This window comes from Artemia franciscana, chromosome 7 (assembly GCF_032884065.1).
Source record: "Artemia franciscana chromosome 7, ASM3288406v1, whole genome shotgun sequence".
Classification (NCBI taxonomy): domain Eukaryota; kingdom Metazoa; phylum Arthropoda; class Branchiopoda; order Anostraca; family Artemiidae; genus Artemia; species Artemia franciscana.
The window spans coordinates 62,288,405-62,310,814 of NC_088869.1; the positions used below are offsets into that span (position 1 = coordinate 62,288,405).

The 22,410-nt window shown below is 35.2% G+C and overlaps 1 protein-coding gene across 2 annotated transcripts in view; it reads right to left on the reverse strand.

Moving 5' to 3' along the window:
- Nucleotides 1–3,515: 3,515 nt before the first annotated feature.
- The window catches only part of LOC136028646 (opsin-VA-like), a 55,603-nt gene continuing 36,708 nt past the window's right edge, over nt 3,516–22,410 (reverse strand). For both annotated transcript variants that reach the window (XR_010617857.1, XM_065706471.1), the window contains exons 3-4: nt 6,352–6,582; nt 3,516–5,111 (exon numbers count right to left, since the gene is read on the reverse strand). Coding sequence is in view for 1 of the 2 variants with exons in the window: in XM_065706471.1 (XP_065562543.1) it covers nt 4,920–5,111; nt 6,352–6,582 (423 nt within the window). In the remaining variant the exon portion in view is untranslated. The remainder of the gene's footprint in view (nt 5,112–6,351; nt 6,583–22,410) is intronic.

Consider the following 22,410-nt stretch of genomic DNA (forward strand, 5'->3'; position numbering starts at 1 on the left):
TATTTCATTTTTAGATGAGAGATTAGTTCGGAGATGGGTTAAAATAACTATTCAATAATAAGTTCAAATAATTATTGACAGATATAAAATATTAGCAAGGAGCCATAAGGGCTTAAGGGCCTGGTCTCCTCAGATACATGCAAGTTTAATTTTCTAATGATTGTATGTTTCTCGCTGAAGCTTCTAAAGATCGTACTGTCAGTGTCTGATTGAATGTGAGGATTTCTGAAATTCTCCTACATAGTTAATATAATAATAATCTAAATATCCTTTTAGATATCTATCTAAGAATTATCCCAATGATACATTTTTACCAGTCAAAAATTCAGAAAATTAATTTTTTTTTTCTGTTTACGTCTTTCGCCTTCGGTATACTAACATTTTAAAATCTGGTCAGAAATCCATTTATTCCAAAGCACCCTGAGATCCGGCTGCCAGTGTAAAATTTGACCCCTTCCAGAACCTAGATTTAGCATTTTTGGAAAAAGAAAGATATTATATTTTCATAGTTAGTCCCCTTTAGCTTTTTAGAATTAGATTCCATGAGACAGTTCCTGGTATCGAACTGTAATTAAGGCGTGAGCCGGCTCAATAGTAACAGAAACTCTAAAAAACGGAATTTTGACACAAACAGATACATCAAAAGAATCGGATTGTTATGTCAATTTTAGATATATCAGTTTCATCCAGTTTAGTCATACCCATCAAAAGTTAGGAGCATGAGAAAATATGCCTTATTTTTGAAAAAGGGAAACCCCTCCCCCTAAAAGTCATAGAATCTTTATAAAAATCCCACTATCAGATTTAGCGTGTCAGAGAACCCTACTGTAGAGGTTTCTAGCTCTTATCTGCAAAAATGTGGAATTCTGCATTTTTTACCAGAAGAAAGGTCACGGATGCGTCTTTATTTTTTTCCCCCACCGGTGATCATATCGACCCAGTGGTCATAGGGTGTCACTACAGGGCTCATTGGAATGGAAGTTAAAATTTCTAGGGCCATTTTTAAGCGATTTAAAAATTGGAGGGCAACTACGCTTCCTCCTGAGCTAAGTTTTCTCCCAAAGTCACCGGATAAAAATTTTGAGATAGCCGTTTTGTTCAGCATAGTCGAAAAATATATTAACTATGTCTCTGAGGACGACTCAATCCCCAAGAGTTCCTAGGAAAGGGCTGCGAGTTAGGAAATTTGCCCACTGTTTACATTTAGTATTGGTTATTAGGAAATTTACAGATGTTTTCAGGGGGATTTTTCTAAGGAGGGCAGTCTGGGGGGAGTACGTGGGAAGATCTTTCCATGGAGGAATTTTTATGGGGAAGAAAATTTTTATGTAAAGTAGGTGCCGGTTTTCCCGAATTATTTAAAAAACGATCAGAAATTAAATTAAAACAAGTTTTTTCAACTGAAAATAAGGAGCAACATTAAAACTTAAAACGAACAGAAATCATTGCATAAATGACGGGTTTTCTCCCTCGTCAATACCTCGCTCTTTACGCTAAAGTTAAAATTTTTGTTTCAATTCTTTAAGAATGACCCCTGAATCACAAAAGCCAATTAATTAGAATAAATAGCTCTCTTGAAAATATTAAAATACTTTAGCGCAAAGGGCGAGGTATTGACGAGGGAGGAACTCCCCCATATACGTACTAATTTCTGTTCGTTAAGTTTTAATGTTGCTCCTTACTTTTAGTTGAAAAAAGGGTTTTTTTCTTTTAATTTAACTAGGAAAAGTGATCATGTAGTTGCTTAGAATATGATTGACTAAAAAGAAAACTCCCATAACAAGAGACAAAGTTAAAAGCTAAGTTGTAAATATAATAAAATGCTCTTGGTTCTCTTGATCCTTAAGCCTTCTATGCTATACATGCAATCCACTAAGAGGAATTGCAATCAGTGGGAGGGGATGGACGATTGAAAGGCAAATATTCAATTAATAATGGTCTTTATGGGTCTAAAAGGCTTATAATAGTTTAAAGAATAACATGAGCACACAAATAGTATGCCAATGGTCAGGGCTGTTCAAAGAAGGGGGGGTGACCGGGGAAAACCGCCTTGGGTGTCCCGGTGGGGGGTACAGCTGGGGCTCCTGGATTATTATTTGGGCTTAGGTCAGGAGGGGTGCCTTAACTAATTTTGCTCCGTCTGCTACTAGCCCTAGGAACGGCCCTGCCAATGGTACATTTTTACATATCCAAAAAAACGGAAAAAAACGTTTATTCACTCTATCTAGTTATTTTGCTGCCAAATAGCAAAAATTTTCAAATCTAGCCCGAAAAAGAAGCAAAACAGATGCTAATAGATTAACTCAAATCAAGATATTTCTGTCCGACGCGACCCTGGAATCTGACCGTTGAAGCAAATCTAGACTCCTGTCAGAACCTAGATTTAGGAGCAATCATATAGCTGCTTAGAATATAACAAACTAAACTGAAAAGTCCCACACAAGAGATAACGTAATAAGCCTATAAATTGCTATTCTGCAACAGAGTTAACCTAAAACTTAAAAAAGGAGAAGATGAAACTTTGTTTGTGAACTGTGGAATTAGGAAATCTCAATGGGAAAATTTAAAAATAATTCTTCTAAAAATGTACACTTTGATTCTTATTTTTCTTAATTTGGTTCCATGAAGTTTTTTTTCCATGGCTATCTTGGAGAGAAAACAATTAGATGACGTGTACATTGGTACCCTTCTCTAAGTTGTTTGAGAAATCGAAAAATAGTAGTATGTACGAGATGTTCGATCCGCTAAGCCCCTCGATCTCAACCCTGTTTGATGATTTTTAATCTAACGAATCTAATAAGTGTGTGAACTAAGTCAGATAAAACTATTTGGCTTCAATGATTTAAAATCTGAGTAGAATATAACCACTGATCTTTTATTATTCTTGAATATTTTTGATTCGAGACGTGCACGATATTTTATTGTTGCAAAATGGTACTTAAAATACAAAACGCGAATAGTTAATCTACATGAGGTGTATGTTAATGTGTCCTGATTTTCTAGTAATCTAGAGCACAATCTGTCTGTTAATCCCAAAGGATTTCGATTTGCAATTAGAAAACAAACGCTGCTAATTTCAGATAAACACAGATTGACAGGCAAAGTTCAACTGAGTTATTTGGACATATACAGCATAGTTAAAAAAATAATAATAATTGTTACCCATTAAGCTTAGTGAAGGAGAGTAAGCTTATTATATTTTTTTTTATGGCCTTACTGGGGTATGTCAGGGTGAACCGTTCAAGGGATGTGTACTAGAGTGTTGTAGTGAGACAAAGTACGGTCATTTTTCAGCTGTTTGTCAGCAAAAATTAGATGATGCTCATCAAAATTAATGCCTATAAGAAAATACCTTGATTATAAATAATATATTCATAAAAAAAATAGGGGAAAATCAAATAGCATTTTTCTTCAGATAGAGCTAATGCAAAAATTTTGTCAAGGTATCGGTTATCCAAAACACATTCTGTGAAAATTTTCGATTGAATTGTACCCTTTCACGATGCTTGGTTTAATTGGAATAAAACGAGCAGACAATCTTATTTTTCAGGAATGAATAAATCTCAGATGGAGCCAGAGGTTACAAAAATGTTTTCATTTTGATGTCTCTGTAACTTCAAATATTGTTTGTAGTAATGCAAACGTTTTATGTGACATTTTTGGCAAACTTAGATTCATGGGAAAAAATAAATTAAATTTAACATACTTTATCAATTGGTTTTGTTTGTTATCTACTTCTTACTTGGTTGAGAATATGCATATCAATTTGATTTTTTTTTTTCAAAATGCATTGTATCTAGATTGCTATTTCATGCAATTATTGAGAAGGTTGAGCTTTCGATAGCTGATTTGTTTGTGCTGTATTTTAACTCCTAAAACATCCTTAATTGTTCAAACAAATACTCGCTAAATTAAGTCCGAAAACAGAAAAAAATTCTTGTTAATTTCACTGCAAAATTTATGCTTTGCAAAATAATATTTTTTAATTTACCAAAATTAAAGCTTAAATTCTATCTAAAATAGTCGGTCTTGCTAGTCCTATGCCATCTCTAACGTTAAGCTTAGAACTTGACTTAAAATATGAAAGACTCAATTCAATGCAGCATTGTTATAAAATAATAGTTCTCCGGCGGATAGATGAACCCATGATTGTCAGGTGTAATGAACATAAGAACCAACTCTTCAATACGAACAAAAAAGTAAGTACATAAATTTACTATTTATTACATAGAATTATTTACGAAATAATTTCTCATGAATAAAATTAAAATTTTAACTACAAATCTAAACAAATTTCTATGCTGGCGCTTAAGCAATTGAGTTACCAGATTTTATAATTGAGTTAAAATTGTAGAAACGATTGACTATAATAAGAATGATCATGTTTAGTGAAAATTGAAAGGAATAATAAAAGAAGTATTTTTATTAGGTCTTTTGTTATTATTGCTGCTTCAAGAAACTGCTAAGAAGCTTTTAGGGTCACTTAGATGCTCCTTGCCGAATAATAAAAGTTCCACTGAACAAGGGTTCAGAACAAGGGAACAAGGGTACAGATACGGAGATACCATCCTTTCCGGAAAAGAGGGGCGGGCGCAGAGTCTTAACAGGACTAAAATCAACAAGTTATATGGGAATATGAGGAATTGTAGGTTGAATCATATAAAACTTGAACATTTCAGTCGAGAGGTAGGGGGCACTTTCACAAAGGCCCCCTTACGTAAATACCTATATTCGTATAACGAAAATATAGTACAATGATGTCAATTCACTTGAATACTAAAATTTCTATATTATATATACAACGCAGTAAGAGATAAATTGCAAGTGGTGGGAGGGGGTGAAAATATTCATTTAATAAGAAAAGTCAATCAGATTCTTACTAGCAAATTGCACTAATATTCTATTTTGTACTTCGAAGATTACAAGATGTTAACTTCACGAAATACAATCATATCTAAGTTCACATTCGTGCTTTCATCCAGTTTTCCGTCGACGGAACTGATTTGCTGAGAGTTCGCTTCCCGGCAATTGGGTATACTCATATCTATCTTGCTAGTGACTGCCTGGTGAATTTGCTCGAGTCCTAGTATTTTCCTCCAAGCCATCTGAAACTGCATAAATTCAAATGAATACATCTCTGCATATATGCCAATACATTCCATGCATGGAGGTTGTGATTGACATTATATTATCCTGAGAAAAATAATTTCTGGAACCACAATGACTAAGCATAAGTAAACGAAAAAACGCAACGAAGAAAGGAAGTGACCTTTAGTATTTTTCGCAAAATCACATTTTACTATCAAATTGAATCTCTGAGAGTACCTTGCCTGGAAAGTGATCAGCATTAAAAAAAAATCCTTATACAAAATAAACTCCGAATTAAGAATCTAATTTTTCATTCAATATCGGATTTTTTTTTTATTCAGCCACCTTTTCATCATGGCTTGAGGAGGGGTCTTTTTTATCTCAGTGTTTATTTTTAAGGTTTATCTTTTTATACTGCAGCCTTGATAGGGAAAAACTGTTAGATAAATGTAGTATTTATAAAATTAAATTATAGAATAAAATGAACAATTAAAAACAATGTCAGATAATCTCCGTTCAACGAGCATAGATAAACAAACAAAATGCTTAAATCTTAGCAAGGGACAACATTTTACCAAAACTCACATGCAAAACTCACCCAATGCCTAACTGAATCACAAATACCTAAAACCCATAGGCAAAACAATAAAAACCTAATCTAATCCTCAGTTTTTGGACGTTTAAAATTTTTATAATGTTGGAAAATTAAAAGAAAGAACTATGAATTCATCCAAACGTGAAACTGCCAAATAACACAAAATGGAAGAACAATCCGAAACAGCTTTGAATAGAAATAATAAACATTGTCATACATGGGAACAAAGACTATAAATGATTCGAAGTGTAACAGAAGGCACTTAAGGAAAAATACTTAGTTATGCTTGAAGAAAACAGATGTAACCAGAATATCCAAAATTGACTTGTAATAGACGCAAGTAAAGAAAAAAAAACAATTTTTATTTCCTATTAATCGATTTATATGTGTTTTTTTAAGGATTGGGTATCGAAATGCAAGCAATAAAATACAAAAAAACATTATAATATCAAAAAGGGCATGGTAACAAAGATGAGCACGCAAGGACCATAAAAGATTGCCATGGAATCTGGGACCACATAAAAAGGTACCTTTCACTGGGTCTTTGCAGTAAACCTTCTTCCTTCTTTTTTTACAGATGAAGATTTTAGTGTAAATTTCAATATCTCTCCTCCTATCTATAAAAAAACACAAGACAAAAGAAATTGAAAAATCAAAATTGTCCCTACCTGTGTATTTAAACATCCATAAATGAACGGGTTAAGCAAACCAGAACTCTTAGCAAAAAGTGACGGGACAGTAACTAAAGATGGATAAAGCTGTAGGTGGCTTCCATTACCGAACGTCTCCAATAGAGCTACAATGGCGTAGGGAGACCACGTGAAAAGAAATGAAGCCACCATAAGTCCTATCATCACTGTTATTCTTGTTTGCAATTTTGAGCGGTGAAGATTTGTTTTCTAAAATGATAAACTCATATAATTTAAAGTTTCGCTGCATTATTAGCTACAGTTTAGCTACATTAATTTTCTTACATAAAATGGCTGACGATGACAAATACATTGATGAGAAAAAAGGGTGAAACCACTTTTTTAAGTCAGTCCCTAATAGTTATGGCAATCAAACTAGTAAGTTTTCAAATGAAGCATGTATCTTCCCCTTCTTTTACAAGCTTTTGAGGCTTTTTGGGGATTAGTGCTATTTGATTTTTTCCTGCTTAGTGCCTTATGAATAAATCTTATATTTAATAAGTTAAATTAATTTTTCATTTCCAGACATAATTTTCCTTTGTATCTATGGCAATATCACGAGCAATTGCTTAAATGAGGCACATGTCTTCCCCTTTCTTTACAAGGTTTTGAGACTTTGTGGATTCCTATATCATTTAGTGCCATGTATTTATTTTCTGCGTAGGCATTTATGAATAATTCTTATTTTAACAAATTAAATTATTTCTTCAATTTTATTTTCCTGATCGTAGTTTAAAATATCCTGTATGTGGAATTTTTAAACGGATGTGTATTTAAACTACTCGGATATTAAAATACTCTGTTTCAGCAAGTTAATTTGTGTTTAAATAACATATATTATGTGCAAGTGTTTAATTTAAGTATGTGTCTTCCCCTTTCTTTACTAGCTTTTGAGCCTTTGTGAGAATTAGTGTCATGCGTTTATTTCCTCTTTGTCTTTTATTAATGAATCTGATTTTATTTAAGAGATTAAATTAATGTTTCATTTTTAAAACTTCGTTTTCCTAGTCGGCCTGAAAAAACCTGTTTCGGTATTTTGAATGTTTCGGTAGTATGTTTCGGTATTATGTGCAAGTGTTTAATTTAAGTATGTGTCTTCCTTTTTCTTTACTAGCTTTTGAGCCTTTGTGAGAATTAGTGTCATGTGTTTATTTCCTCTTTGTCTTTTATTAATGAATCTGATTTTATTTAAGAGATTAAATTAATGTTCCTGTTTTTGATTTTTTTTTTCTTCAAAAAGTTTTATTTCGATTATATTCTAGGTTTCTAATGCCATGAAAAATAAGCAAGAAGACATGAATTATTCTATATCCGAAAATGAATAATAAACTGAGAAATACAAGTTTATACAGTGAGCATCTTCGTTGATGCTTTAGCCGCAGTAAATAGTACACAATCTTAAAATACGTATATACAATGCGGATACAGAGTTTGACGATTAAGTTACTTCCTACACACACCACTTATTTCAGAACTCATAAGTTCTCAAATAACAAGTTTACCTTAAGAATAAAAACCTACAAAAATCATAGCACATTTGCAAACGTGATTCGTGAGCGTCACCTACAACTCTACTACCTGTGAAATTTAGTTGCATGTGTTGCTCCGTAACTATAAACCATTTGTCAGAGTTACTACAAAACTCCACAGGTTCTTGAAACCGGAGGTCTAATATTTAAGTAGGGGACGGTAGCCGGGAAACGCGCAAAAGAAACATGCAAGAGAGGCTGCTATGTCCCAAGGGCCGATGGAGAACAGGAATACCTGTATGTTACCTATTGCTTTCATAAGGTAATCTTATATTCTGATACAGTTGGGTACCTACAATTTCTCGGCCGGAATACTAAAAACTTAACGACATAGTGAACCGTCATTTTCTAATGCACGGGATATTTGATCACATTTGCTTGAAAAATTTGTTGTGTGTTCTAAAATACTATTTTAGTGTCTTGGGTTGATTATTTTAAATTAGTACAACTTTTCATCTGTATTAATTTGGCGGAGAGATAAATTCCTCAGAGCAAAATCGGCTAGCTTATCTCTGATGATATTTGCTGGAAACCAACAATTCAATGAAAAATATTGCTAATTAAAATATTAGCTATCATGGAGATTATCTATTATTGTTTCGGGCGTAGAAACAAATTATCCTGCTTGGCCGCATTATCAGCTTTTGAACATTACGTTTGAAATGTTCCTACGACGACTTTTCTAACACGAATTCCAACTTTGTTTTTTTTTTTTTTAGAAAAGAAAAATGCAATTGAGTGCGAAATTGTTGCTTAACAATTTTTATTAGGATTGGGGAAAAAGATAGAACTAGTAGACCATTTATTAGATAGTAAAACCCCGCGTGTCCCCTAGGTGATAAAGTAAAGTAGGCTAGACATAGATTTCCTCCAGGGATGAGAATCTAGACACAATCTCGATATAACGGGCGCTAACTGTTGCTGGAGCAAACAATCTGAGAAGAAGGACAGAAGTCATCCTACATATTTTGGAAAAATGGTGGTAAGTATAGCCAAAATTAGTTGACAAGGTGTCACAGTACTTTATTTAGAAATGTAGCCAAGCTTCAATGGCCTCCAGCACGTGTTCCAAAGAATATCAAATTCAAATCATCCTGATTTCTAAAGTATAAGCTTTATTGTTGTGGATAGGATCATCAATCTTGTAGTAGAGTTAAACAGTTATGCTACAATATTGCTAGTTCAGAAAATGGCATCCCAGGTATCCTTGGACACAAGTTGGGGACAAGTCTGGTCGGAAGACCAGAAACTAATTTGCGCTTTACTGAAAACAATCCTTATGTCTATCTATGTAATTTTATTCTCATGGTATCGAAACAAAGGAAAAAATCCCATCATAACCAAAATTACGGAAAAAAAAACAATTCATTGTAGAAAGTCTTAATAATTTTGGATTTATTAAATTTAAAAAGAACACAAACATTTGAATGTAGTTTTTTTCAATAAAAGTGCAAATTATGTTCTGGACTTTAGAGTGCACGGGAAGTATCAGCCTTATTCCTCTTAGTTTCTTTTCGTTTCAAGTTTTACTCGATTATTTATTCTAATTTTTGTTTGTTTTGGGATTTACTTATTTATTGATGTTGATTTACGGCAGATTTACTCTTGAAAATCATTTGACTTTAGTTCTGTCCATTTTTGGCCTAATATAGCTCTTTAAATTTCTTTGAAGAACATCTATCCTGATTTTTTTTTAAATTAATTATTTTTTTTCAATCGACGTAATCTTTTTCATTAGTTAAAAAAGAATATCTTGGATATTTTCTTTTTTTTCTATAAGAACCCAGATTTCGACTTACTGCCCATATGTTGGATAAATATTCCAGCAATTTTTAATAGTACACCCCTTTCGGGTTATATCAGTATACCCCTTTTGACAATCTAGATTTATATAGAATATTTTGATTTAGTTTAACACCTCCTCAGCCTTTCCTGAAACATAAAACTTAATATACCTTTATGTTCTAACACTTTTCATTTACACTTTCTTTCTATGTATATTTTGACAGCCTGGATGTGGCTGAACTATTTTGAATTAGTTCAATAGTAGCAGTAATAGCACCAGCAGTAGAAGTAGAAGTAGTAGCAATATAGTTAGCTCTGAAAGTTTCGGCCTTAAACCCTAAGGTGTTGCTGTTACATTACTAATACACCCCTTTGACAACCAGCATGTACATAATGTGTTTTGATTCAGTTCTCCGCCGCCCTCACCATTCCATAACTATTTCAATATTACCTTAGTATTGACAATAGTAGTAGTCTTAGCAGCAAAAGTGATAGTAGAAGCAGTGGGAAAATTATTAGTGGTAGCAGTAGTATGATTAGTAGTAGCAGTAACATTATCCACATTGGTCCTTTTCGGTCTTATTCAACATTCCCCTCCTCATACCATGATAGTCTCATCTTAATATTTTAAGTCGTTCCTGATATATTGCTGATATGCCCTTTTGATAGCCTGCATGCATATGGTGTGTTTTGATTCAGTCCAACATCCCCCTCAACAGTCTGGAAAATTCCATACTAAAACCATTAGCTTTAGTAATAAGGCTAATTAAGATAATGCTGATACGCCTATTTGACAGCATGCATACACATAGTGTGTTTCAGTTTAATTCACGATCTCCCTTGTAAGTTCTACACTACATTTCTATATTTGTCTACATTTGCAGTAGTAGATTGTCTAAATATACGTAGTAGTAGTAGAATGTCTTTCTACCTTTTTGATAGTTCAATATCTCCCTCAACACACACTGACAGATTCAATTTAATACTTTAAGCTATTCCTGGGTTATAGTTGTTACACTTTTTTAATAACTTGCATCGACATGGTGTGTGTAAATTTAGTTCAACATCCTCCTCAACATTCCATGGAAACTTTGCCGTAATATCCCTAGATCCAGTTGCTGTAGTAGTAAAAACTAGTAGTAGTAGTAGTAGTAGTGGTAGTAGTAGTAGTAGTAGTAGTAGTAGTAGTAGTAGTAGTAGTAGTAGTAGTAGCAGTAGTAGTAGCAGTGGCAGCTGTACTAGTAGTAGCAGTAGTAGTAGTATGCACATAGAGCCTTTTGTTGCTTCAACATCCCCTTAGAATAGCCTGAAAATTTAAACTTAATACCCTAGTCCATTCCTTGGATATCGCTGATACGCTCCTTTGACCACCTGTATACAAAGAGTATGTTTTGATTTAGTTCAATTTCTCTCCCAACATTCCTTGAGAGTTTCAACTTCATACTCTTAGCTTTAGTACTAGTTGTAGCAGTAGCTGTAGCCTTAGTAACAGTAGTAGTAGTACTAGCAATAAAAAGTAGCATGCGAATGTTGCCTTTGATTAGTTCAGCATCCCCACACAACATACCCTGTAAATTTCAACTTAATAGTCGAATCCATTCCTAAGATATTTCTGATATGCTCTTTTAACAAGCTTCTTGCACATAGCGTGTTTCAATTTCATTTAAATGTCCCCTCAATATCCATTATAATTTTCGCCTCCATACCTTTAACAGCTTTAATGCTCTAAAAGATATTCCTAAGATGTTGCTTGCATGCCCTTTATGACACCCTGCATGCACATAATGTGTTTTAATTTAATTCTAAATCCCGCTTAACATTCCCCAAAAGTTTTACTTTGATACCATTAACCTCAGTAGTAGATTTAGTCATAAGGGCAGTAGAAGTAACTATATCCACAGAGTGTCTTTGGCTATGTTAACATTTGGTCAGTTTCATCTTAATGCTCTAGCCGTTGCTTAGATTTTACTGATACACCCTTTTGACGGCTTGCACATACATAATGCGTTTTATTGTAGTCCAACATCCCCTGAACATTCCCTGAAAGCTCAGCCAGAACCAAAGTAGTTCTACTTAATACCATCAGCCACAGTAGTAGTCATAACAGTAGTAGCATTAGTAGCAGTATGCATATACCGCCTTATGTTTCACCTCTCTCAACATACCCTCCCTCATACGATCCAAAGCAGTTTCTGGGACATTGCTGATACGTCCTTTTGACAACCTGCATCCAAATAGTTTATTTGATTTAGTTCAACACCCTCTCAAAATTCACTAAAATTTTCGTCTTAATACCCATCCTGCAGTAGCAGCAGCAGCAGTGGTAACAGTAATAGTAGTAGCAGTATCAACTCTACTATTAGTAGTAGCAGTAGTAGTAGTTCTAGTAGTGGCAGTTGTAGTAGTAGTGAGCGATGTAGGCACAATGTATCATTTATTCATATACTTTTTTTTAGACCAGGGCATTTCGTATCGAAGGTGTTGTCGTAGAAACTTCGAAAAGGGCTCATTCGATTGGAAATTGAAAGCGCTAGTGACCTTTTTCATAGTCAAAAGTGGTTGGAGGGCAACTAATCCCCCTCCCAAGCTGAGTATTACCCCAAAACAATTCAATCGAAATTTTAAGATAGCCATTTTGTTCAACATAATATAAACATTCGGAAATTATGTCTTAAAGGATGATAACGCCCCACAGCCCTCAGGGCAAGGGTTGTAAGTTATGCCCTAGGGCGTTTATGGTTTATATGGAGAGGGTGACCGGATAAATTTTGGAGAGGACTAATTGGATTGCCAATCAGAAGTTTTAGGGCCATTTTTGGTATTCAGAGTGTTTGAAGGGTAGATACCCCCCACACCTCGTATTTTCCTGAAATGCTTCTGATGGAAATTTTGAGATGGAAATTTGTTGTCGTAGAAATTTCAAAAAGAGCTCATTCGATTGAAAACTGAAAGGGCTAGTGCTCTTTTTAATAGTCAAAAGTGATTGGAGGGCAACTAACCCCCTCCCACGTCCACAATTTCCCCAAACACATCAAATCAAAATTTTGAGATAGCCATTTTGTTCAACAGAATTGAAAGGTCTGGAAAGTTTGTCTTTGAGGACGACCCCTCTCCCCTTTCACAAACCTCAGGGCAAGGGTTATAAATTATGCCTTGGGGGCATGTAAGGTATATATAAAAAGGGTGATCGTAAAAACTCCAGAATGGGCTCATTTGACTGGACATCAGATATTCTACTGCCTTTTAAAATATTCACAATGATCAGAAGGTGGATACCCTCTCCCCCCCCCGCACCTCGTATTTTCCCAAAATGCATCTGATTGAAATTTTGAGATGGCCATTTTTTGTCGTAGAAACTTCAAAAATGGCTCATTCGATTGGAAATTGAAAGGCTACTGCTCTTTTTAATGGATGAAAAGGATTAGAATGCAACTAACCCTCCTCAAACGCCCACCAATTCCTCAAACACATCCAGTCAAAATTTTGAGATAGCCATTTTGTTGAAAGACCCCCAAAATTATTTCTTAGAGGATGAACCAACCCCGTCCCCCCTACAGCCCTCAGGGCCGGGGTTCAAGCTATAGGGGCATATGATATATATATATATATATATATATATATATATATATATATATATATATATATATATATATATATATATATATATATATATATAGAAAGGGTAATCGTATAAATTTTGGAGGTGGCTCGTTTAGGTTGTTAATCATAAGTTCTAGCGCCCTTTTTAAGATTCAGAGTGATTGGAGGGTGGATACCCCCCCAGCCCCATATTTTTCCAAAATTTATCTGATAAAAATTTTGAAATGGCCATTGGTTGTCTTAGAAAGTTTCAAAAGAGCTCATTCAATTTGATATACTAACACTCCTCCCACGCCCACCATTTTCCAAAACACGTCTAATCCAAATTTTTAGATATCCATTTTGTTCAACGTAATTGAAAGGTCTGGAAATTATGTCTTTGAGACGACAACCCTCCGCCCCCCCCCCAAGTCCTCAGGGCAAGGATTGTAAGTTATGCCCTTGGAGGATATAAGGTACATATAGAAAGGGTGATCGTATAAACTTCGGAGGGGGCTCATTGGATTGGTAATCATAATTTTTCGTGCCCTTTTTAGGATTCAAAGTGATCAGAGGGTGGATACCCCCCCACATTTCGTATATTTTTGAAATGTAACTGATAAAAATTTATCTGAAATCTGATTTTAAATGCAATCTGATTCTAATTTTGAGATGTCCATTTTTTGTCGTAAAAACTTCGAAAACAGCTCATTCTATGGAAATTGAAAGGGCCAGTGCCCTTTTTAATAGTCGAAAGAGATTGTAAGGCAACTAAACCCGCTTCTTACCCATCGTTTCCCCAAACACATCCAATCAAAATTTTGGGACAGCCATTTTGTTCAACGTAATTGAACGGCTCGGAAATTAGATCTTTGAGGATGACAACCTCCCTCCCACAGCCCTCAGAGCAAGATAAGTTATGCCCAGGGGCATATAAGGTATATATAGAAAGGGTGATCGTATAAACTTCGGAGGGACCTCCTTGAATTGGTAATCCGAAGTTCTAGTGGCCTTTTTAAGATTTTGAGTGATTGGGGGTGGATATTACCCACCCCTAAACCTCGTATTTTCCTGTAATACATCTGATAGAAATTTTGAGATGGCTATTTGTTGTCGTAAAAACTTCGAAAAAGTGTCATTTGATTTGAAATTGAAAGGGCTAGTGCCCTTTTTATTAGTCAAAAGTAATTGGAGGGCAAAGCCCCATCCCCCCCTACGCCCATCAATTCGCAAAAAAAACTAATCAAAATTTTGAAATAGTCATTTTGTTCAGTATAGTGGAAAGGCGGGGAAATTATATCTTTGACAACCCCCATACCTTCTCAAGACCAGAACATAATTTGCACTCTACTAAAAAAAAAGAAAAGACTGTTGACTATCAGTTTAGTATACATATACTGATATATGTTCCTTTAAGTTTTAATAATTTTTAACTTATTAAAGTTAAAACATTTGAAACGTATTTTGTTTATTTAAGTTTTTTTGTTTCACTTTGTTTTTACTTGTTTAAAATGTTTTACTAGAAATACAAAGAGGGAATTCCTCCCCTTGCACTTCAATTATAGCGCGAGTGTCTAGTGCCCTTTTTCAGAGATTGGAGGGCAAGAAGCCATTCTCTCGAACCCATTCATTTTCCAAACGCATCCAGTCAAAATTTAGAGACGGTCATTTTCTTCAGCATAGTAGAACAGTCCAGCTACTATGTCTTTAGGGACATTTGGCATGTCAATATCCCCATAATTATGCAATTGGCTCATTATGTTTTAAAACTAAATATTGCTTTAAAATAAATAAAAAGGCATTGTGTTAAATGGAGGCCAATAAGACACCTCAGCAATATATCGAAACCGACTGGGGGTATTAAGTTGAAACTTTTGGGGATACTAGTATTACTACTGCTCTTACAATTTAGATAAACAAAAAGAGCGCAAGTGTATCCAGGTTATCAAAGAGCATATATAGAATCTTCTGGGAATGATATTAACTTTTATTTTTCAGGTCAACTTAAAAAGTTATAAAATAAAATTAAAAATATTGTTGATGTCGAGATTAAAAATTGTTGAGAAAACTTCTCCAACATATACCAGCTTTATCAAGTATTTAAGTTTTGGCTGATATTAACCCAACTTCCTGAGGACCGATTGGCTAAACAAGCTTATAATGATTTGCTTTGAATTAATAGGAAGACTACTTGGACTCAACAAATCAAGAAATGACTTGACAAATTAGGCCTTTCTTATTTGTGGATGGAAGAAAACGGACCAGGAAACACACCGTGCCTTCCAGAAATTATGCAGAGATAGAAAGACCAAGAGATACAAGAGTGGGGTTGTTTAGTACGTTCGTCGGAAACACTGAAAGAATATAGTAAAGTAAAAGACATTTTTGGGGAAGAATATTACTTTAAGTTAAATTTACCTTTTAAATATTTAAAATCATGGATCCAGTTGAGGAGAAACTATCTTCCAGTACATAAAGAACAGAGATTAAAAAAAAATAAGGGTACAAATGGTAAGTGTGGGTATTGCGGAATTGAGGATAATAAATTGGCCCATTTCCTCATGGAGTGCCAGGAACTTGAAAGTCTTAGGGATGAAATTTGGGGGGACCATCGGTTGGTGCTACTTTCTGATATCCTGAGGTTTTTGAAGCCTGGAACCGTATGCAAAATGGCACGATATTTGGAAAAGGCGGGAGAGGTTCAGTCGAGCGCGAGTGAATGAAAATAAGTATTGTTTTATATTGAGTGTGTGTTCTATGCAGTATTGTATCATTAAATCATGTTGTGTATGACCGTAGGGCTCAAATAAACTTTTTCTTTCTTCTTCTCATACAAATAGCAACCCATACTATGGATTCTTATAGAAGCGAACTGAAAATATATACAACGTTTTTTTCCATGAAACTATGCCAATAAAAAACGAATAAAAGTTAATTTAAAATTTTTCCACAAGACCAATTTTTCAAAGAAGAGTAAAGAACTCCATTAAGCCAAGAATGACCAAAAATAAAGTCAAATAATCTTCCAAGCGTAAAACTACCACAAATCACTATGAATAAATAAATGAAACTCAAAATGAACAGAAATTACAATAAATAGCCGAGTCGAACTCAAAACGAGCAAGAATTAACATGAGTAGGGCCAATAACCCCTTTGCCTTCTCAAGACCAGAACACAATTTGTGCTTTACTGAAAACAAAATACGTTTGAAATGTTTTCACCTTTCTTACTGAAATAAATGAAAAATTATCAAAACGTTTACCAAGGAATGTCAGTATATGTAAATTTAACTGACAATCCACGATCATTTGTTTGTTTTTTTTTTGTTTTTTTCGCTCTTTACGCTAAAGTTTTATTATTTTAAAAATTAGAGTTGTGACAAAGAGTCAAAATTTATCGTAAACAGTAAAGTGTTGAGGAGGGAACAGCCCCTTTCATATATGGAATAATTTCTGTTCGTTTTCAGTTTTAATGTCACTCCTTACTTTCAGTTAAAAACACTTGTTTTTTTTTAATTTAATAGCTACTAAGGCTTACTAGTTTCGTACATCAGATTATATAGTAATATGTTGGGCGTTCACTTTTCGAAGACATAGCTGAATATACGAGGCATAGAGTATTAGAAGATAGATAGAATATACTAGACGACCACAAGATAAACTATATAAGGAGATATAGAAAATATAGCCTGACCCAAAATATGTATCAATACTAAAAAAATGTGCTATTATGTTTTAATCTCTGAAATTCGAACTCAATAATCGACTTTTAAAGATTTTCAGGTGTAACAAAATATTGAAGGATTTTCATGTTGTAATTTGCAAAGTATCAAACGCTAACGTTAATTTCTAAACTAGTGAAAAATATACAGCACTGTCTGAAATCAAACTTTTGTTGAAACTCTTTTGAAAACTTTTGTTCTGTTATTGTAGTTCAGAGAGAGGATTGAAAAGAGGAAACAATTCTTGAGAAATGGTTTTCTTAAAATAAGTATTTTTTTTTTTAATCAATCAAGTACTAAAAATGAATTATTTTTCCAGTCTTCTTAGAAAGAACAATATATATGGGATAAGAAAATTATTCCGATCAGACCCATCTCAAAAGATCTACAACTTATCCTGCTTCCTTACACATTGAACAAGAGCTAAGGGCTCATATGGCACTTGTGACGAGGCCAGAAGAGCTAAGATCAAAGAGCTCATATGGTATGAGCTCTAACAAAATTCTAAGAAACAATAGATTGATTTAAAAGGAAAATCAGAGGCTTAATGCCGGTCGGGATTTAAAATAAGAGCTTTGAGTCACGATGTCCTTCTAAATATCAAAATTCATTAAGATCCGATCACCCACTCGTAAGTTATAAATACCTCTATATTTTCCCGTCACTAGATGTTTTAGATAATTTGGTGCTGGTTAGTGATATTTCTGATCATTTTCCTGCTATTTCCCGATATAAGAGTGCTGATCAAGCGCAGCGTATAGCATCACCATCTAATCTTCCATTTTTCCGTCATGGTGATACCGAGCTAAGTCTACTTAATTCTCGTCTGGCTGATGTACCATGGGGTAGTTTGGTTTCTGATTTAGATTTTAACGACTCTTTTGATTCCTTTTATGATTTAGTTAAAGAAGGAATCCTGGAAATTTGCAATTGGGGTCCAGCGCCCCATACTTCGAAAAGGATAGCACCACTGAATCCATGGATGACTCTAGGTCTCCATTAAAGCTGGAAAAGGAAAAATTATTTGTGGAAGCTTTACAAGGATTCACCATCTTTAGCTCATCACGAACGGTTCAAGGCCTTTAGGAATATATTTAATTCTCTGTGTCGGAAGGCCAAGTCTCAGTATTATCATAGGAAATTTTCTGAATGTGGGAAGGATGTAAGGAAGACATGGTATTTAATTAATTCAGTTCTTAGACCTACTCCCCCTCTGCCTTCAGTTCCATCAATGCTGAAAATCGATGGTAAAACCGTCCAAGGAGATGTAGATGTTCAGCTAGAGCTTCATTAACTTCTGAGCTCAGCAACTTCTCGTTGCGATTTCAGAGCCTTTCTTGGACCCTCATGTTTGAAGTCGATGGTCTTGAATTCTGTTTCTGAATTTGAGCTAGCTCGTATCGTGAATACTCTTAAAGGATCATCCTCTTCAGGACCAGACAAAATTCCTACAAGGATTATCCGTGCCATTCTGCCTGCTATTCTGTCACCACTGACTAAGCTCGTCAATCTGTCTTTCGAGAAAGGTATTTTCCCTGAATCTCTCAAGCGAGCTAAGGTTATAGTACTCTATAAAGGTGGTTCTCGGAGTGATCATGCTAATTATAGGCCAATTTCTCTCCTATCTATTTTCAGCAAAATTTTTGAGAAGGCTATGCTATCCAGGCTTCTTAGGTTTCTGGATGCAAAGGATTTTTTGCATGATTTCTAGTTTGGATTCCGAGCGAGTCACTCTACGGATCATGCTTGCGCAGCCTTATCGAATTTCATTCATTTGGCAATAGATTCTGGTCATATCCCGGCAGCTTTATTTTTGGATGTTCGTAAAGCTTTTGATTCCTTGACTCATCGGATTCTTCTTTGGAAACTATCACATATTGGTATAAGATCTAACGCTTATTCTTGGTTTTATTCATACCTTTCTGGTAGGCTTATTTCAATTGATCCGCTTTTCCGGAGCCCTTCTGAAGTATATTATGGCGTCCCGCAGGGATCTGTTCTTGGACCCATTTTATTTTTGATTTATGTTAATGATCTGATTTCAGCTGTAAAAAACACTGGGCTTCTGGCATGTTGCAAGCTGTGTCAGCCTAATTCTCGGTCGTGTTCCAATACTTTTTTTAATGAATATTTTCTTGTTGCTTTTGCTGATGATACCACTCTTGGGACCCTTGGGAAGACGGAATGTGATATCAAGTCTAACCTTGTGGCATTATTTGAGAGAGTTATGTCATGGTTTAATACCAATTACTTGGTATTGAATGTTGGTAAATCACATTTTCTTATTTTTTCTCGAATTGGTGTAGCTTTCCCTCAGCTTACACACCTTCAGGTGTCACAAGGCTCCTTGTGTAGACCAGAGAATCGGGTGGTCCGGTTTCTTGGTATCCTGCTTGATGAGAACCTTTCATTCAGAGACCATGTAGCCATGATTAGGGTTAAGGTCTCACGGAGTTTGGGTATCATTAGAAAACTTAGATATACATTTCCTGGATCTATTCTGAAACTTCTTTTTTTCTGTCTTGTCCAGTCATATGTTTCTTATTTCCCCATTGTATGGATGTCTACTTTTCCGTCTACGCTGCGGTCACTTTCCGTCATGTATAATAAAGCACGGCGTCTTCACCAACACAGCTCTTAAGTCTACGGTCTATTTACACTATTTCTTGTGCTTCTTTTGTCTTTGATCAGCTTCACGGCAATCTTCCAAAATCTCTTCGGAAAACTCCTATGTTTATTTCTGATTCAGCTCCATATAGCCTTCGTTCTTCAAATAATATCCACATTCCACCTACCCTTACTGTTCGATCAGATTTCAATCCCCACATTGCTTGTCAACAGGTCTGGAATTCACTACCTTCTTCAGTGCAGAAATGCCACTCGTTTTGGACTTTTAAAGGAATTCTTAAGGATCATTTAATAAAGAATCAAATAGATTAATTTTTTTCTCTCTTCTGAGGAGTTGATGGCCCCTGTGTTTTGTTAGTGGTGTGTTATTTTCCTCTCTGCACTTTGCTCCCAGGCCTCAGGTATGTTCTGTATATTTTTTTTTTTTTTTTTTTTTTTTTTTTTTTTTTTTTTTTTTTTCTTTTTTTTCTCCTTCTAGTTGTTGCTTATATTGTATCCCCCATAAATATGTTGCCTGTAAACTGCTATATGTGATTGCCTACATTGAATTTATTGCTTGTATAATATTTTTTTTTCTTATCCCCCTTGTATCCCTGGCCATGGAGCCTTTCGAGGGGAATTATGTGTATTGTAATTCGATTTTGAATTGTATTTTGTATTGTCTTCTATTTAATATTAATAAACTTCTCTCTCTCTCTCTCATTTTTTTCTAAATTTTCCTATCCCTTTAGCCCCCCACATGGTCGAATCTGGGAAAACGACTTTATCAAGTCACATTGTGCAGCTCCTTGACAGGCCTACCAATTTTCATCGTCCTAGCACGTCCAGAAGCACCAAACTAGCCAAAGCACTGAACCGCTCCCCCAACTCCTCCAAAGAGAGCGAATCCTGTACGGTTACGCCAATCATGTATCTACGACATTTGCTTATTCTATTCACCAAGCTTCATCCCAATTCCTCCACTCTAAGCGTTCTCCAAGATTTTCCATTTCCCCCTCCAATTCCTCCAAATGTCAAAAGATCTGGTCGGGATTTCAAATAAGAGCTCTGAGACATGAATTCCTTCTAAATATCAAATTTCATCAAGATCCGGTCGCCCGTTCTTAATGAAATACCTCAATTTTTCTAATTTTTCCAAATTAACACCCCCCTCCCAGCTCCTCCAAAGAGAACGTATTCATTCCAATAATGTCAATCGCGTATCTAGAACTTGTGCTTATTCTTCCCATCAAGTTTCATCCCAGTCTCTCCGCTCTAAGCGTTTTCCAAGATTTCTGTTTCCCTCCTCCAACCCCCTATGTCCCCGGATCAAATTCGAGTCAAAAATGGAGCATCTGAGACATAAGATCCTTCTATAAATCCAGTTTCATTAAGATCCGATCACCTATTCGTAGGATAAAAATACCGCAATTTTCACGTTTTCCAAGAATTCCGGTTTCCCCCTCCAACTCCCCCCTCCAGTGTCACAAGATCTGGTCGGAATTTAAAATAGGAGCTTTAAAGCACAAGATCTTTCTAAATATCAAATTTCATTAAGATCTGATCACCTGTTCGTAAGTTACAAATACCTCATTTTTCCGAATTACCCCCCACCCCCCACCAACTCAACCAAAGAGAGCATATCTGGTCCGGTTATGTTTGTCACGCATCTTAGACTTTTTTTTATTCTTCCCATCTAGTTTCATCCTGATCTCTTCGCTTTAGGTATTTTTTAAGATTTCCGGCCCCCCAATGACACTGGATCCGGTTGGGATTTAATATAAGAGATCTGAGTTACGAGGTCCTTCTAAATATGAAGTTTCATGAAGATCTGATCATTCCTTCATAAGTGAAAAATACATCATTTTTTCTAATTTTTCAGAATCAACCCCCCCCCCCCCCTCAATTCCTCCAAATAGAGCGGATCCATTCCAATTATGTCAATCACGCATCTAAGATTTCTGCCTATTTTTCCCAGCAAGTTTCATCCCGATCCCTTCACTATAAGCGTTTTCCATGATTTTAGGCCCCCCCAAACTCCCCCAATATCATCAGATCCAGTCGGGATTTAAAATAAGAGCTTTGAGACACAATATCCTTCTAAATATCAAATTTCATTGAGATCCGATCGCCCGTTCGTAAGTTAAAAATACCTCATTTTTTCTAATTTTCAGAATTAACCCCCACCTATCCCAAAGAGAGCGGATCCGTTCCGGTTATGTCAATCATGTATCTAGGACTTGTGCTTATTTTTCCCACCAAGTTTCATCCCGATCTCTCCACTCTAAGTGTTTTCCAAGATTTTAGGTTTCCCCCTCCCAAATCCTCCTCAATGTCACCAGATCCGGTCAGGATTTAAAATAAGAGCTCTGAGACACGATATCCTTCTCAAAATCAAATTTCATTAAGATCTGATCAACCGTTCGTAAGTTAAGAATACTTAATTTTTTCTACTTTGTTCGAATTAACCGGCTCCCTACTCCCCCCAGATGATAAAATCGAGAAAACGACTATTTCTAATTTAATTTGGTGCGGTTCCTGATACGCCTGCCAAATTTCATCGTCCTAGCTTACCTGGAAGTGCCTAAAGTAGCAAAACCGAGACCGACAGACAGACAGACCGACAGAATTTGCGATAGCTATATGTCACTTGGTTAATACCAAGTGCCATAAAAAGTCGTACAAAGTTGTAGCTATCAAGTTAATTTGCTAACTCGTTCGGAAAAGTTTTAAAATAATATGTCAGCCCAATTAGTTATACTTGAAAACAATAATAAAAATAAAGATCTTTATAACTAAAGACCCGGGCTGGCTCA